Source organism: Notamacropus eugenii, chromosome 3, assembly GCF_028372415.1.
Source record: "Notamacropus eugenii isolate mMacEug1 chromosome 3, mMacEug1.pri_v2, whole genome shotgun sequence".
Classification (NCBI taxonomy): domain Eukaryota; kingdom Metazoa; phylum Chordata; class Mammalia; order Diprotodontia; family Macropodidae; genus Notamacropus; species Notamacropus eugenii.
In genome coordinates, this window is record NC_092874.1 from 319,458,267 (window position 1) to 319,475,523 (window position 17,257).

General features: G+C 50.5%; 2 protein-coding genes across 5 annotated transcripts; both read left to right on the forward strand.

The window, feature by feature from the left end:
• Positions 1–214: 214 nt before the first annotated feature.
• On the forward strand, positions 215–5,995 carry ARMC5 (armadillo repeat containing 5). 2 transcript variants are annotated; one of them, XM_072596824.1, is made up of 6 exons: positions 215–686; positions 2,037–2,144; positions 2,274–3,060; positions 3,457–4,079; positions 4,347–4,479; positions 4,802–5,995. In XM_072596824.1, the coding sequence occupies exons 1-6, from the start codon at positions 215–217 to the stop codon at positions 5,589–5,591; spliced, it is 2,913 nt and encodes a 970-aa protein (XP_072452925.1). In that variant the 3' UTR covers positions 5,592–5,995. The 2 variants fall into 2 exon arrangements, with proteins under 2 accessions (XP_072452925.1, XP_072452926.1); XM_072596825.1 differs by lacking the exon at positions 215–686 and adding an exon at positions 1,056–1,247.
• An 878-nt stretch (positions 5,996–6,873) lies between these two features.
• Positions 6,874–15,094, forward strand: TGFB1I1 (transforming growth factor beta 1 induced transcript 1). 3 transcript variants are annotated; one of them, XM_072596831.1, is made up of 12 exons: positions 6,874–7,029; positions 7,696–7,750; positions 9,303–9,415; positions 9,508–9,560; positions 9,713–9,843; positions 9,932–10,019; positions 10,236–10,341; positions 10,536–10,733; positions 12,784–12,957; positions 13,228–13,309; positions 13,514–13,662; positions 13,769–15,094. In XM_072596831.1, exons 1-12 carry the CDS (start codon positions 6,889–6,891, stop codon positions 14,033–14,035), a joined length of 1,557 nt encoding a protein of 518 aa, XP_072452932.1. In that variant the 5' UTR covers positions 6,874–6,888; the 3' UTR covers positions 14,036–15,094. The 3 variants fall into 3 exon arrangements, with proteins under 3 accessions (XP_072452932.1, XP_072452934.1, XP_072452933.1); XM_072596832.1 differs by having other exon boundaries at positions 7,002–7,029; positions 7,696–7,746; XM_072596833.1 differs by lacking the exon at positions 7,696–7,750 and having other exon boundaries at positions 6,883–7,029.
• Positions 15,095–17,257: the final 2,163 nt, after the last annotated feature.

A 17,257-nucleotide genomic window follows, 5' to 3' on the forward strand; every position in this document is an offset into this window, starting at 1 on the left:
CGGCCGTTGGTCATAGCCCACCATCCACGTGATCAGGAGTCTCGCAGGAAGTGGAGCCGGGGAGGTGTGAACTACAATTCCCAGTGTGCATCACAGCGACGGGGCCATTTAAAAGGCGTCCTCCAGAAGCCGTGCACAGTCACGCCCCATCCTTCCAGTCCTGTTCTTTGCGGAGCCACGAAGAAGGGGGGTGGGGCCTCAGGCCCAGGCCAAGATGGCGGCGGCGAAACCGACCCCCACCGACTCGCTCTCGTTCTGCCTCGCGCAGCTCACAGCAGCGGCCGTGGAGGGGCCGGGTGGGGGAAAGGACTCGGCAGCCAACGAAGCCCCCTTGAGCCGCGCGCTCCTAGCCCTCCGCACGCGCCACGTCAAGGCGGCGGGGGATATTGAGCGTTTCCGGGCGCGCGGTGGGCTCCGCCCCCTGCTCGCTCTGCTGCGGCGCACGGCAGCAGTGGCGGCGGGACCCGCCCCGCCCCCAGCAGGCCCCGGCCCCGCCCCCTTACCGGCCACGTCGACGGGCTCTGCCGATCCCGCCCCTTCCTCGGGTCCCGCCCCCTCGGCTCCTACGTCAGCGCCTGCGCGCTTACGTAGAACGCTCGATTTGGCCCTCAGCATCCTTGCCAACTGCTGCACCGAGGGGGCGTGCCGGACTGAAGTGCGCAGACTCGGCGGTATTCTCCCACTTGGTGAGTGTCCAGCTGTTCCATCCTCTGCCGTTCGCCCTGACTCGGTTTTGCCCCTTTGCTGTTTCCCCTCTGACGACGGATTTAAAGGCACAGGACCTCTGAGGCCTCGGACATGTGGGGAACGTCTCTGTGTAGGGATGACCACGCCTTCGTGGAAGAGGACGGGGCCGTGACGTCACAGGGTCTTCTGTGATGTCACCACATCTTGTGTGATGCAACAGCCCACGTAGTTTTGCAGTTTCTCCTTCCCCTGTGACGTCATTCTTTCCGTACTCTGCCTGCCAAGCCCTTCCCTCCCCCCACCCATGGTCCTGTTTTCAGCTCACATGGGTGGTATAAAATAGAAGACCCCAGTTTGGGGGAGGGGGCGATGAACTCACTTGGCCTTCCGATTTTAGGCCCAAATTAACTCAGATGAAAACCCCCCCGTGGGCGTGGGGGTGATGCCCAGGTCACCCAGGCTTGATGTGTTTCTGGCGGTTGGTCCAAGTGATGGTCAGCTCTCTGGTTCTTTATCCGGTCCCCATCTATGTTTTCTTGAACAGCCTCCAAACAGAATAGGTATAACTTGTTTCTAAGATGTAGGTAAAAGGAAAGCCCAACTGCCATGCAAACCCTTAAAGTGGTGTGGGTGTCAGGGATGGGATAGTCTTTATTTAAGACAAAAATGCAGAACATGCAAATGATTCATAAGAACCCATAAAAAACATGCAGAAAACATACAAGGCATTCTCACCCACCACTCTGGAAACACAGGTTCAGACATAACAGCTCCGGTGAAAAGAGACTGCTCTATTGCTCACTTTCCTTGGCTGGCAGAGAAAAAGCTCCTTTGATAAGAGTTCACTCTTCTGAGTCCCAGCCAGATGTCTTGGGGGACAGCTCCAGTCATTGGAAGCCAATGAGAAGCTGTTGGTCATCTTCTTACCAAGGTGCCAGTGTCAGTATTCCATAGCGGAAAAGATGGGAGACTCATATTGAATAGGCATTGCTGCCAACTCCAGGGACTTTTGTAATATTTTTGTTCTCATCTGTGTTTCTGTAGGGTTGAGGTTGTAAGAATAGTGCGTATTATCCCTACTTGACAGATAGAAAAATCAGTACTCAAAAGGGCCGTGGAACTTAGCGAAAGTCACGCAGCAAGTCACTGGTAAAATTGGGATGCTGAAATACAAAAGATTTTCATCCTCAAATTGAAGAAATTTAGTTAAACATAAGTGCATGTTTGTGCATATTACTATACTAGGTCTGAGCTGGAGGAATGAGAACACAGAGTTTAGGTAAGACTTAGACTGTGCTCTTAATAGTGGACCAAGAAATGAAGTGTGTCTTCTCTGTTTTCGCCCTTAGTAAGCATCCTACAGTGTGTGAGGACTGACAGCATACAGAACCGGACAGCCCGAGCCTTAGGGAACCTGGCTATGGAGGCTGAGAGCTGTGGAGACATCCACAGAGCCGGTAAGAGCTTGAGGGAAAAGGGGCATCGGAATGGCAGCGAGGGAGTGCCTAGATTTCTCTTTTTGTAGAAAGAGGAAACAGGAGTCCAGAATTGGAACCCTTTCCTATCTTCTCCATCCCTCTGTCTAGGTGCTGTGCCTCTGCTGGTTGAAATCCTCACTGCCTCTCAGGATTCCCAGTGTCTCCAGAGCGTTGTCCGTGCCCTCCGCAACTTGGGTGATTCACCTCAGCACCGCTTGGCCCTAGCCCAGCAGGGGGCAGTTCGGCCCCTGGCAGAGCTACTGGCTACAACCTCTGACCCTGCCCTGACTTCAGCCCTGGCTCGGGCCCTGTTGGAACTAAGCCGAGGCTGTTCACGGGCCTGTGCTGAACAGCTGAGCCTGGGTGGTGGACTGGGACCCCTAGTGAGCCTTGCCACTCACCCCAAACGGACGGTACGTGATGCAGCCATCCTGACTCTGGCCAACTTGTGTGCCCAGGGCTTGGTGCGTCCTGCTTTGGGCAATGCTGGTGGTGTGGAAGTACTCCTCAGTGAGCTCCGGAGGAGAAGGGGGCCCAGTGGGGCAGGTCCAGTGTCCCAGCAGGCCCTGGTACGGGCTGTTTGTCTTCTGTGCCGTGAGGCCATTAACCGAGCACGACTAAGGGATGCTGGGGGTCTGGAACTGCTCATGTCCCTTCTGAGAGACCCACGGGCAGAGGCCTTTCACCCTCGTGTAGTAGCAGCACTTGTTGGCTTCCTGTATGACACTGGGGCCCTAGGAAGACTGCAGGCACTAGGGCTCGTGCCATTGCTGGCAGGGCAGCTAAGTGGTGAAGTTGGAGAAGAGGAGGAAGAGGGCCGTGAGGCTGCTTCCTGTGACTTCCCTGAGGAGCGGACCCCAGGACCAACAGAGGCTGGGAGCTTCAGGAGCCTCAGGTAAACCAGCATCTTGAGCAGTCTCTCTAGATCTTCAGTTCCTGACTCTATCTCTCTTTTCGAGTTCTCATATTCCCTAATATAATACCATAGCAGATAAAGCACTGGACTTGAAATCAGGAAGTCCTGGGTTCAACTCCAGACTCAGACACTTACTAGCTGTATGACCTTGGACAAGCTACTTAACCTTTGTCTGCCTCAGTTTCCACACCTGCTAAGTAATGGCACCTATTTACCAGGGTTGTTGTTTTAATGTGGTATATAAATACTGGCTATTATTGGTCATTGATTAAACTAAGTACCTTTATGTACCCAGGCACTGTGATAAACACTTTTCAAACATGATTTTGGTTAGGTCTGATTGGAGCGCTAAATATCTTTCTGTTTGATCTCTAGGTCATGGCTGATATCAGAAGGCTATGTGGTGGCACCTGGAGATATCTCTCCTGATTGGTCCCCTGAACACTGCTCCCTGCCAGAGCTTCCCTCAGTCCCAGTCAGATCCCTCCAGCAGCAATGCTTACAGGATAGCCTTTCCTTCTCCACGGTGTCCCATTCCCCCCCCCCAACCTCTGCTCCAAACCCTGCAACTCTAGCCTTGGAGACCCCAAGCACCTCACAACTAGAGACTCCCAGCCACTCAGGCGACATCCCAAACCCTTCACCACCCCCACTGAGGATATCTGGTCGGGCTGAAGAATTGTGGGGACGGGAAGGGCCAGCACTCTTACTGTTGTCACGCTTCTCACAGGCCCCGGATCCCAGTGGGGCACTAGTTACTGGCCCAGCACTACAAGGCTTGCTAGGCTATGTGACTGGGGCCCCTGGTCCCCCAAATCCCAGGGCCCTTCGAATTCTGACCCGCCTCACCTGCAACCCTGCTTGCCTAGAAGCCTTTGTCCGAAGCTACGGTGCTGCACTCATCCGGGCCTGGCTAGTGTTGGGTGTTGCTCCAGATGATTGGCGGACCTCAAAGCCACCCCGAGCTCGAACAGGCGATCGAAAACATAGAGAACTAGGTGAGTGACCCATTTCTTCTTTCAGGTACACAAACATGGTTTTCCTGTCCCTTATTCTCTCTTTAGAACACAGAAATTCTTTCTTCTTATTACCCAGATCTCTGTGCTGCCCATACTTAATTTCCTTGAATCCATGTGACCTCTCTCCCTATAATTTTATCCCTCAAGAACCCAGGCATCTTAAACCTTCTTTGCCAGTCCTCTCCACCTCATCAGTTCTGCTACCTTAAGTGATCCAGTACCCTGACCCAACCCTTCTACTCCTAGGTGAAATGCTGCTCCAGAACCTGACAGTCCAGGCTGAGTCTCCCTTCGGGGTGGGAGCACTCACTCACTTGCTTCTCTCTGGGACTCCAGAAGACCGAGTTGCCTGTGCACTGACTCTGCCCTTCATCTGCAGGTATATTATTTTAGGAACCAGGGGAGGACTCTGACAGGAGTCTCTAGTTTTCTCTTCTCCTTGACTCTACCTCCCATCTTCCCTACCACTTTATTCTTCCCTCCCTTAGCTCTGTGCTTTCTGTCTCTCTGTGCTAAAGAGATCTGTAGTAAGTTTACAGGAATAGGCAAGGTTGTAAGCCTATTTATTTCAGGAGTACCCAGAGTGTATGGCCCCCAGTGTTTCCGGCAGGGATTTGTACTACTTTCTCTTATTAGGTAAGAAGCCTGTGTTTGTCTCAGGTGCCCTCACTGACTCTTGTGCCTGCCCCTCTGTCTTTCAGGAAACCAGCCCTCTGGAGGCGGCTACTTCTGGACCAAGGCGGTCTCCGCCTTCTTCTGACAGCACTTTCTCGTCCAGCCCCTCACCCACTTTTCCTCTTTTTCGCTGCTGATTCCCTCTCCTGCCTTCGATGCCTAATCTCCCCATCAGTGGATTCTACCCAACCTTCTGTGGATTCTTCTCCAACCTCCCCTTGCCTCTATGGGCAATTGCTGGGCCCTACTCCATCCCTAGCCCCTGACCTCCACTTCCTGCTGGACTCAGGCCTCCGCCTACCTGCCATTCGAGCCTCCGCAGCTGATGCTTCCCCCTTCTTCAGAGCCTTGCTCTCAGGAGGCTTTGCTGAGGCTCACTTGAGCCTGGTACCACTGAGGGGCTTGTCCCCAGGGGCTGCTTGGCCTATTCTACACCATGTCCATGGCTGCCGGGGCTGTGGGGCAGCCTTGCAGCCCATTCCACCTCCAGGCCAACCCCTCCTGGGCTCCGAGGCAGAAGCTGCCTTAGAGGCAGCTGGCCGATTTCTGCTGCCCATTCTAGAGGAAGAACTGGAAGAGGCCGTGGGAAGTGTGCACCTCAGGCCTTGTGGTCCCCCTGAGGCAGTAGGCGAGGTATTCCGTCTTGGTGGAACCCGTCTAGCTGCAAAATGTGCCCACTGGACCCTGGGACCTGGCCGGAGCCCACAAGCCCGGGCAACAGCCCTGGCTGGACTGGTAGAGGCAGCAGGGGAGGAGGGCGGGCCCCTGACAGAAGCCCTTTTGGGGGCTGTGATGGGGAAGAGAGGGAGGCTGTGACTAGGGCCACAGCCCCAGGACTCTGAGGGGCCCTGGCACCAGAACAGAGGAGATGCCCTGTAGGACCTTAGCCTGGCCCCAGGGACCAGAAAAGGAGGCTTCTCTGGAAAAGGAGAACTGTTGCCTGGGGGGGACACGGGGGGAGGAGGGAGGGAGAGGGCAGATTCCAGGGAAGAGGAGCCTTGGAAAAAGTACAAGAAACTAGAGGGGGAGGTAGGATAGAGGATGAATAATGAGGATGACCTGGGGAAGCAAAATGGGACTTGGCCAGAAGTTTCACGAATGAGATATGGAAAGTACAGACCTACAAGGACTAGATGTGAAGAAGGCCCTTGGCACCCAAAAGGAGCCACATGCGGAGGCCAGACTGAAATTAAAGGCTCCAAAGTTGATGTAGCACCTCATGTAGTGTGTGGTTCTTTTTTGTCCCAAAAGGATCTTTCCTCAAATTTTCCCTTACCTCCACCCAGTGTCCAATTCCCATTTCCATCCTTATTTCAGCTGAGTAGGTTTAAAGACTTAAGTCACATACCCAGGGATGAGTGAGATCATATATCTAGGGTGACATGTGGGATCACTGTATATAGCTAGATATAATAAGGTTGTGGTTAACCTGATACCTCTCCCACACACCCAGGGAGATATCTATGAAGGACCTAGGGGATTCACCCAAGTGTCTGGGCCTAATTTTCTCTCCTTATAGAGGGTGTGGGCATGCTGAATGGTGATAAGGGTGGGGGTGGGGGGGAATTCATCAAACAGTGACTTTATTATGTATTTTTTAATGGTTTTGCACAATCCAAGGAAAAGCAAACACTGACTTCATAAAACCCTCTCTTGAATGAGGGAGTTGGGTCTTCTGTAGGTAGCAGGAGTTTAGGAGTATACAGTCAGGGTTCTGCATCTCCATCCCTTCAGAAGCTCTTTGTGAATGAGTATCTCCATCCCTCCCGATCTGTCTTCCTCTGAGTTTTCATTTCCATTTCCGTGTGTCTGAATAGGCTGTTCTCTGGAGGTGCTTCCGCAGTCCAGGGAAGGTTTCCTTGGGCTTCTCTCTCTCAGATTGCAGACTGCTGTCCCTCCGGCTTTCTCCTTTGTGGCTGCTTCTCAGTTCCAAGCCTAAGCTCCCACCGCTCCGGAGTGTTTAGCTGGGGTGTGGCTGTTGCGAGGGTGTGTCCCGCCAGCCCTATTCTTGTGTGTCACCCCCTCCGGCTCCCCTCAGGCCCCCTTCTCCAGCCTCTCTCCCCGCTAATTCCCATCTCCCGCCCCCCATCCCATCTGGTCCCCGCTTCCTTACATGGTCACGGCCGGGGCCTCCCTCTCCCGGACGTCCCCCCCTCCCCCCCGCTGTCTCCCGCCCCCCCCAACCGGACACAGCCCCCGCCCTGCTGCTACCCCTCAGCCAGCCAGCCGGGCACCCCAGCCATGGAGGACCTGGGTGAGTGGGGCTAGAAGCCCCGGGACCACGAGCCCCTCCTTCTAGCCCGAGATGTCTCCATCTGCCTCCCCCAACCCCATCACACTGTCCCTTCTCCCTGGAGCTCGCTTTCTGCTTCCCTGCACCGCACCTCCACCCATGTCTCTCCCCACTTCTATTCGTCTTTGCTTCTTCTGCCTTGCTCTCTTCCTTTCATTTCTCCATTTCTCAGTTCTCTCTCCTGGGCCACTCCCCGCCTCTCACTGCTTCTTTCCGTCTTTCTCTTTTCCCTTTTCTTTCTCCCTTTTTCTCTTCCCCTCCCTCTCTTCCTCCTGCCCAGCTCCACGTCTCCCTTCCTGCCTCTCCCTTCCTGCATTTTTCTCCAATCCTTTCCCCTTTCTCTCCCGAGGAACTGAGATCTACTGGTCGAAAGGCTGAGGGACCAGGGGTTGGAGCGGAGGAACCAGATACCTGGGTTCTGAGAGGGGAGCAGAGGGGAGGCGTTAGGTTGGTAGCAGGGAGGATTCCTGGGTGTGGGTCTGCAGAAGAAAGCTTCGAGCAGGACGGCAAGATACCTGGGTCATAGAGGAAAGGCAGAAGTGGAGGAGGGAGAGGGATTAGGAGGGGGAGTCAGGCCACCAGGAGGTACACTTCTCTCCCGATGACTGTTTCTCTTTCCCCTACCAGGTGCCTCCACCTCCCCCTTATCCCCTCTTGGACCACGTATTGTGGTCTTTGGTAGGTAAGCCAATGCAAGAGTCCTAGTTGGAGGAAACAGCTAATAAGAGTGTGGGCGTCTGGCAGATTACTTAATGAGGGGGCTGAGAAGAAGGATAAGGGGTCCCTCTGAAAAGGTTTGGAAGAAGGGGCATAGATCAACCAATTGGAAACTGAGGTCAGGAGTCTAAATTTTAAAATGTGAGAAAGGGCCAGTTGTAAAGTTGAGTTGCACAAGGTACAACCTGACAATAACGTGAAAGAGCCAATAAAGCATCCAGAAAAGAGTCCAGGACTTAGTGTCCAGATAACACCTGCAACACTGGAATTCGAGACATACATTTACCTCATAGTGTCATAGGTGTAGAGCCAGAAGGGACCTTGGAGGCTCTTTATTTTTACATATGAGGAAACTGAGGCCCAGAGAGGTTAAGTGATTTTCTGAGTTGGGATTTGAACTCAGCTGTTCTTAACTCCAACCCTGTGACTTATCCATCACACAAAATTGCCCCTCTGATTTCCACTTGTTTCTTTGTGAATGATAGATCTACAGTTGGAAGGCCTCTCTCAGAGACCATCTGATCCTATCCCCTCATTTTACAGATGAGGAAACAGGCTTAAGGAATATAAACTGACTTGACCAAGGTCGCCTAGCTAGTAAGTGTCAGAGGTGGATTTGAAGCTAAATCTTCTGACTCCAAGGAGCAGCTAGGTGGTGAAGCAAATGGAGCATGGGGCTTGGAATCAGGAGGACTCATCGTCCTGAGTTCAAATCTGGTATCACCAGATGTGGTGATATCTGGTATCTAGCAAGGTGACCCTTGGCAAATCACTTAACCCTGCTTGCCTTAGTTTCCTCATCTGTAAAATGAGCTAGCAAAGGAAATGGCAAACTAGTCCAGAATCTTTGCCAGAAAAACAAACAAAACAGATGGGATCACCAAGGCAAGACTGAACAAGAAAACCAGTCAGAATCTTAGCTGTTACTACTGCCTGCCTGACCTTTGACCAATCTTTACCTCTCTGAGCTTGTTTCCTCCATCTATCAGATGGCAATAACTGTATCAGGGTCTTGTTATGAAGGCTAAATGAGATGACTGGAAAATGTTTTATAAATTGTAAGATGTTCTTTGAATGTCAACTATCATCACTAACTTTCTGGGCCTCAGTTTTCTACTCTGTAAAATGAGTAGGTTGGGATATATAACAAGGGGATTAGATGATCTATAATGTCTGTTAACAGTTTATAATCCTATGACCTCATAGAAGTTGTTTTGAGGATTAGATGACACAATTGCTATACAAATATAAAGACTTTCATGGCTGGAAGAAAACACCCAACCTGGCACAGCTCCCAGGATTGGCCAAGGATGAAACAGCTCGGCCATACTGTGGTGTTCCCAGCTTTACCCTTGTATGGTTTCCCTGCAGCCTCTTTGACACTGTGATTCTCTACTTTTTGGTTTCTGACCCCAACTCTTACTTTAGATCCCTTTCAAACATTTGCCTCCTCTAACCCAGACCAATTCAACCCCTTAAGTAACCCTCTAGTTCACTCATTCAGAGTCTTCTCACAGATGCTCTTTTGTCCGACCTGGAGTCTACAACATCCCACATTCCCCGGACTGGGGCTCTTAGGGACCAGCCCCAAGAAGCCAACACTGCTCCTCCTCATAGTCAGCAGCAGCAGGTAAAAAAAGCAGAGTTAAGGTTCTAGGTTTCCTGGGTTGGGGAGGGGTCATATTCTCAAAGAGCTTCTCCAACCTTTGCTTTCCTCTGTAGAAGGTGACCAGGGAAACCTCTGGGGCCTCAGGAGACAAAGACCATCTATACAGGTGAAGTGACTGGGAATGTCCTTTAGAGGCTGGTGGGACTGAAGCTTACCCCTCTCCAGGTCCAAAGGGCTTCCTCCCTCCATGCCACTTGGGCTCTGGTCTGAATCTTTTTTATTTCTGAGTTCTCCTCCCATTCTCCCTCTCTGCTCTAGCACCGTGTGTAAGCCACGTTCCCCCAAGCCAGCGGCACCCCCATTTTCCTCCAGTGGTGTCCTTGGTGCTGGGCTTTGTGAGCTAGACCGCCTGCTGCAGGAGCTCAATGCCACTCAATTCAATATCACAGGTAAGAAGAGGGAGAATTGAGGACAAGGTGAAGAGGCAGGAAGAGGCAAGTAATAGTAGTGAGACTAACAACCCCTCCTTCCAACCAGATGAAATCATGTCCCAGTTCCCATCCAGCAAGGCAGCTGATGGGAAACGAAAGGAAGAGCAATCTGAGGAAAAGAAAAGGCCCACCACGTGAGGCTCTTGGAGAACAGGGTTGGAAGGGCTACAGCCTGGTAGATGGATTCCCAGGTTGGGGGTAGAAGTGGGAAGCATGCAGATCCAGAGGCCTGCATTCTTTGGGGTTGAGGGTCTGGTAAGAGGGAGGACTGAGAGCTAGGGTTCTTGGGTCTGAGACCTGGAAGGACTAAGAAATGGGGGAAGCTGTTGACCCAAACTATCTCCCTGCAGCCCCCCTAGCCCAACGCCGCAATTGCCAAAACCTTCAGCCACCTCAGCTACCCTGGAATTGGACAAGTTGATGGCTTCTCTTTCTGATTTCCGTGTCCAGAACCATGTGAGCTGAATGAAAGGGTCAAGCATCTCCAGGGAGGAGGGTATTGGTTCTGATTAGTCCCAGCCACTGTGATCCTTGGCCTCACTTAACTGTGAGAGGTCATCACAACTCTTCCCCTGTCTCCAGGCCCACCCCCTTCAGCTCAGTGGCAGATGGGAGCCAAAAGCAGGTACCTCTATTTTATACCCTAATAGCTTCCTGCTTCTGGGCCTACCCCAAAGCCAGAGCTGAGCTCAGTGAGTGACACCACCCCAACGCCCACCTCGGGATCCGCTGCAGAGGGCAGCCTGGACACCATGCTGGGGTTGCTGCAGTCAGACCTCAGTCGACAGGGAGTCCCCACCCAGGCAAAGGGCCTTTGTGGTTCCTGCAATAAACCCATTGCTGGGCAGGTGAGTAAGGCCCCCAAAGCAGAAGAGGGAAGGAGGGAGGAAAGACAGATACATAGACAACAGGACATACACAACAAACTAGGCTATGGATTTCTGTTGTAGAGTTATAAAAATGTTATCGACTACTTTCCCATTCCACGCAACTCTTGTTCTAGACCTCACACATCCTTTGACACCCCAACTTCTCCATACTTTCAGCAGATGATCTCACCTCCTGTTTCACTGAGATCAGGTTGTTCTCAACTCAAAACTTGTCTTTAGGGGCAGGATGTATACGCCAGTGTTATACTTTGGAATCAGGAAGTATTGGGTTCCAGTCTTACTTCAGACACTTCCTAGCAGTGTGAGCCAGGGCAAATCATAACCCATATTTCAGTGTCCTCATCTGTCAAGTCATAATAGCATTTACCTCACAGAGGTAAAAGAAGGTCATAATAGCATTTACCTCACAGAGTTGTTGTGAGGATAAAAATGAGATAATAGATGTAAAGTGCTTTTCAGAGCTTAAAGAGCTATATAAATATTAGCTATTATTAACTTTCTGCCCTTATGAGACTGGGACAAGCTGTTCTTCTAACTAAGGCTGCCCCTTCTATCTGGGATCCTGATTCCATTCCTTCTAGGATATAACTTCATTAATAATCTATTCTCTTGAATTTTATATATTTTCTATATGTGTATGTATGTATATATGTATATATGTATATATAAAGTTTTATGATATACAGCTTCCACCTCATTAATATACATATATGTTTCTCTCTTTCTATCTCTTGTCTCACTCTTTCACACACACAGGCACACAATGTTCTAAAAACATCTCAATGTAGTTTTAAGCTTTAATAGCTTAATACCTTTTGTCACATATATATATATATATGTACATACATACATATTTCGTATATGTTTTATGAGATATAGTTATATGTACCCAAAACTTTTGGAACCCTGTATATTCTCATATCATTCCTAAAAATTAAAAAAAAAATTCCCTTGACCCTTTCCCCTTAAGCTGTCATCCCTCTCTCTCTTCCCTCCTACACTGCCACAAAAGTAAACAGTCTGCATTCTTTGCCTTCCCTTCCTCATCCCCCACTCAGCTTTCAGCCCCTTGCATTTTCACTGTGTTCCCACCACTCTACTGAAACTCTCCTCTCAAAGGCCACAAACTGATCACATTTTTTGGTTGTCAAATCTAATGGACTTCCTTCAGTTCTCCTTTTCCTTGTAACTGACCATGAAATCACAATCTGCAGGACCCTTGGAGAAAGGGAGATCTCAGACCCATCGAGTATTACTGTATGCAGAAAACATTGGGAGAAGAGTCAGTTTAGATAAGATATAACATTTGTCTTCATAGAACTTACAGACTAGTAAGGAAGATGTGGCACGTAACCTTAATATAAAACGATACCTTATGAAGTTTTTTAGAAGTGCTAGGAAAAGGGTATTATCTTAGGGGAGTGGGAAAGAAATAAGGAAATGACATGACCAAATCTTTGTGTAGGAAAGATGATTCTGTCAGTAGTGTGAAGAATGGAGGGAGTGAGGGAGGAAAGGGCTGGTTATTGTGAAGTCCAGAAGGACCCATGCAACACTAGATGGATGGTGACGGGGTCCTGTACCAGGGTAACAGTTAGTATTATATTGAGGAGAACTGGCAAAGAAAAGGCAGTGTTGAGAGGTATTTGGTGGATATGAGAGCTGAAAGTGAGAGAGTGGAGTCAAGGTTTCTAACCCATTAAACTAAGAAACGGTGTTCATTCGGAGTGAATGAGCTGCTACACACAAAAGGTGTGAAGTCAGAAGGAGGAATGTGTTTAGGAGGAAAGATTAACCTTTAAGTAACTTATTTATAAAATGAGCAGGCTGGGATAAATAAAGATCCATTTTAGCTGTAATTCTGTATTGCTACAATAAAATTGGAGGCATAGGGAGTTTGAGATGCTTGGGTGCTCGGAGGGGACCAGGGTTCCACTTGGTAAATGGACAGAGACACACGCTGGGCTCTGATGTGTCTGTATGACCATGACCCACTTCTTCCTTGCAGGTAGTGACAGCTCTAGGCCGGACCTGGCACCCAGAGCACTTTTTATGCGGAGGGTGCTCCGTGGCTCTGGGCGGTAGCAGCTTCTTTGAAAAGGACGGTGCCCCTTACTGCCCCGAATGCTACTTCGAGCGCTTCTCCCCGCGCTGCGGTCTCTGCAATCAGCCCATTCGCCACGTGAGCCGTGGAGCGTCCAAGGGCCCTTCCAGCATCCCTCACCCTCGCCCAGTCTCTCTTGGGCTCTTCTACTCCCTCTCCGGCGCTCCCCCCCCCGCCCCGCCTCACTCCGGAAGTCTTATAACTCTAGGAAGCCCTGCACTTCCAGACACCTGAGTCCCTTCCCTTCCCTTCCCTCCATTCACCCCACCTCCCTTCAGACAGTATATATAAAGCAGTTTGCAAACCTTAAAGCTGCTCCAGAAACGTGCATTGTTATTATTATTACAGAAGATGGTCACCGCCCTGGACACCCATTGGCATCCTGAACATTTTTGCTGCGTCAGCTGCGGGGAGCCCTTCGGGGAAGAAGGTGAGAAAGGGTCCCGGGGTCCCCAGCCGCAAGCAGCCCGCTCCCCACACTCCGAGGCCCACCTCTCAGCCATTTCCCCCTCGTCCTCTCCCCCGCCCCCTTTCGTCGTGATTCCCTCTCCCTCCCAAGCTGCCCCACGTCCCACCTTTTGGGCACCCACCGCTGATCCTTCCCTGATTCCACCCCTCTCTGCCCGGACCCCAGGGTTCCACGAGCGGGAGGGCCGCCCGTATTGCCGCCGAGATTTCCTGCAGCTGTTCGCCCCTCGCTGCCAAGGTTGCCAGGGGCCCATCCTGGAGAACTACATCTCGGCGCTGAGCGCGCTCTGGCACCCGGACTGCTTCGTGTGCAGGGTGAGAGGGGGGATCGAGAAGGGCTGGGGCGAGCCTGGGAGGAAGAGATGAGCCCGGGCAGCGCAGCCCGCTGAGCTGCCGCGTGGGTTCGCGTCCTGCCCTCCAGGAGTGCTTCACGCCCTTTTCGGGAGGCAGCTTCTTCGAGCACGAGGGCCGGCCGCTCTGCGAGAGCCACTTCCACGCCCGGCGCGGCTCCCTGTGCGCCACCTGCGGGCTCCCGGTCACCGGCCGCTGCGTGTCCGCGCTGGGGCGCCGCTTCCACCCGGATCATTTCACCTGCACCTTCTGCCTGCGCCCGCTCACCAAGGGCTCCTTCCAGGAGCGCGCCGACAAGCCGTACTGCCAGCCCTGCTTCCTCAAGCTCTTCGGATGAGCCCCCGCCCCTCACGAGAAGGTCCCGCCGCAGGTCTAGAACCCCATTCCAAGAGAGGCCTCACCGCTTCGAAAGAGCCCGGTACGAGGAGAGACCGCACAGCTGGGGGAAGTCCTCCCCTCCCCTTCTGCAAAACCCGGGTCCCCAGGGAGGCCCAAAGGGAGGTCCTTTCCCTCCTCTAGAGCCTGACTCAAGAATGGAACGCATCCCCAGCACAGTGGGCCTTGTAGGGAGAGCACAGGGCCAGCAGGCTCCCGCCCTTAACTGGACTCCAGAGTGCAAAGAGAGGTTCGGCCCATTCTTGAATCTGTTAACAGGATTTTACGGAGCCAATCCCTATCCTGAGAGTGATGAAACAGCAAGCTAGAGTCAAAATGCTAGCAATCAGGTAGCCGGTTAATTAATTCGTTTCATAATGAGGGACAGATTTGCAAATCTGGAATTCTGATCAGAATTTCACCTTGCTGAAGTGAAGATAGAGACTGGCACAGTAAGATCCTGTTAAAAGGTTCAAGAATGGAGCACGTGTCCAGGTGCCCATTAAATAGAGCCCGTTCCTGGAGGTCCACACCTATCACATAGTGGCAAGATCTCAAGGGAGATGTTCTCCCTCTTCCAAAAAAAAAAAAAAAATCAACAAGACTTCCTGGAGGAGAGTTCCTTCCCCAAAGTAGCCCAACAACTATTCCTGAAGCTCCATCCTTCTGGGCAATGTGGAGAGGGAAAGGAGTGTATAGTGAATTAGTGCTTCCCCTCATGGGAAGGAGACGGTGGGGTGGAAGTGGAGTCTTAACCTTATCTACAGGAGTAGACTTTCAGGGGATATTCAGCTTAGTGTAGGGGCTCTTGTCTAGGTTTCCCCAAATGTGGGTAATAGAATCCCTCTCTAGGTTTTAAAAGCACTTGCATTTTACTGAGAAAACAAAGAGCTTAATGGGAATGAGACCAGATCCAAGAAAATTGAGGATCCAGATTCTGCCTCAGGGTACTTTCCGAGTGTCCTGGGTTTCCCTCACTGCTGTCCTCACCTATCTCTATATAAACACATTATTTCACAAAGTGGCTTCCTGTGTTTGTGATTTAGCAAGGGAAGTCAGGAGCCTGGCCTTCCAGCCTTTGCCAATTCTGATTCTTTTACTTCTGGAACACACACCCTTAATTTTGAACTCGGAAACACAAAGCTTTGTTCTGCCGTGGAAATGGAAGGACCCTTGTGAGCTCTCTCTCTCTCTCACCCCTAGATCTTAGGTTCTGCGTGGTTCTGTGGAACCACTGAGCCCACAAAGGGCCCTAGTGAATTAGACAATTTGAGCTGAAACATTCATTAAAGACTATCCTGGCCACATTTTTTTTAACAAGGGAAGAAGCAGGTGCAGAAAAGAAAGGATTTGCCCAAGGCCACACTGAGTTGATGGCAGAGCTGAAAATCGAACCCAGTTCTCTATCTCCTGGCTTTCTGCCTATCCATTTCATTAATTCAACACATTTCTGAGCACTCACTATATGCTAGAAGTCGATGGCTCTTAGTCATTGTCCAATTAGGATCCGCTGTGGTTGAAATGAAGAAAAGGATTGGTTACTGAAGAACCCAAAGCCCTAATTATATATGTAGAGCATGTGATACAGGTCATTAGCTTATCTCTCAGGTGCTCTTAGGAAGAAATATACCAACCTTCCCACCCCACACTGCTCAGTCTCTTCAGGTTCAAAGCAGTCTATTGGGTTTTTTAATTACCAAAATTGCAGAAACTCTATCTACCCCATCCCATAGAAATCTTTTCTCCCATCACCTAATTTCCCTTCTCTCAAACCCCAAATTTATAGGCTTAGAAAAATCACTGTTGCTGGCCATGTAATTTATTATCATTATCAAATAATAAACACTTAAAACAAGGCTGCAATAGAGATTAAAGCCAGTCATTTCTGTGCTCTGGGAATACAGGAGAAAGATGAGGTGTGCTGAGTAGAATTGCTGGTTTGGTGTAGTCCAGGGGTAGGGAACCTGTAGCCTCAAGGTCACATGGGGTCTTCTAGATCCTCAAGTTAGCCTTTTAACTGAGTCCAAGTTTTACAGAACAAATCCTTTTATGAAGGGGATTTGTTCTGTGAAGTTTGGATTCAGTCAAAGGGCTGCACTTGAGGACCTAGAGGGCCACATGTGGCCTCGAGGCCAAAGGTTCCCCACACTTGGTGTATAATCTCAATGCCTGGCATCCACTCCTCTGCTATATCTTTATACAGGGTTGCTGGTTCACACACATCTATTTGTGTCTTGCTCTCACCCTTCCACTTCCTTGAGTATTGTCCCCTCAAACTTTGCAGAGAATCTCTCAGTGCCACTGGAACCCCAAAACAAACACCTCTCCTCAGACTTCCTGTTTAGCCCAAAGATCTTTCCTTCCTGGGAAGTTCTCCAGAGTCTCTGTGATCCCATTGATGATCCTAGATCTTGGTAACCCATAAGTGTAATTCCATAGCCTAGCTCCTCAAACTGGGTACTCACACATAGTTTAATTTGGGGGTCTGGGCCCCAAAACAGTCAGTTTCTTTCTTTGGCTCCACCTGGAGTTAATTTACGATCATCTTTAATCCATGGTTGTCTTAAAAAATAAAATTTAGCTTTCCCTAAATGTGGATGTCATCCCTGACTCACACACAGACATTCATTGTGCAATTTGCGTATGTGACAGCCTTTATCTTGCCTCACAGAAAATGTGTAAGCTGTAAAGGTCTCTGAGCCTAAGCACCCAAATGGCTCATCAGCTCTCCCTGGAAAGGAACTGAACTTGGGGGTTACTGCCAGAATAATTCACTTCTTCCAGTGAGTCGCTCTTTCCCACAGAGTCCTATTATCCCAAGACTTATAGTGCCATCCTGTGGTTTAGATTCTTACCTGTCTCACTACCCACCCCCACCCCCCAAGGTAAATCAGTAAAATTTCTTTCCAGTTTGCTGTGAACAAGTAAATCCCAGGCCTCCACCACATCCCCTCTCAGCCTAGGTCTTTTCAGTCTGAGGAGCTGGCTTCATATGGCATATGTCTTCCAAAGCTCAATTCCTAGAACAACTTTCTTTAGTTTCTCCAGCTCTATGATGTCTCGTTTAAGGTGTACAAGGAATTCCTGGTGCACCATCTGTTTTGTCTTCAACCCTCTTTGCATTGATGGTTAAGATTTTGTTTGGGGGAGGGGGTTTTTTTGGAGAGGGGACCAAGGTGGTACT

Coding starts and splice junctions, on each gene's coding strand:
- ARMC5 (XM_072596824.1), top strand. CDS start 215: ATGGCGGCGGCGAAACCGACCCCCACCGACTCGCTCTCGTTCTGCCTC. Junction 3,061..3,456: donor GGGAGCTTCAGGAGCCTCAG/GTAAACCAGCAT, acceptor TTTGATCTCTAG/GTCATGGCTGATATCAGAAG. Junction 4,080..4,346: donor TCGAAAACATAGAGAACTAG/GTGAGTGACCCA, acceptor TTCTACTCCTAG/GTGAAATGCTGCTCCAGAAC.
- TGFB1I1 (XM_072596831.1), top strand. CDS start 6,889: ATGGTCACGGCCGGGGCCTCCCTCTCCCGGACGTCCCCCCCTCCCCCC. Junction 9,561..9,712: donor GACAAAGACCATCTATACAG/GTGAAGTGACTG, acceptor TCTCTGCTCTAG/CACCGTGTGTAAGCCACGTT. Junction 13,310..13,513: donor GGAGCCCTTCGGGGAAGAAG/GTGAGAAAGGGT, acceptor CCCGGACCCCAG/GGTTCCACGAGCGGGAGGGC.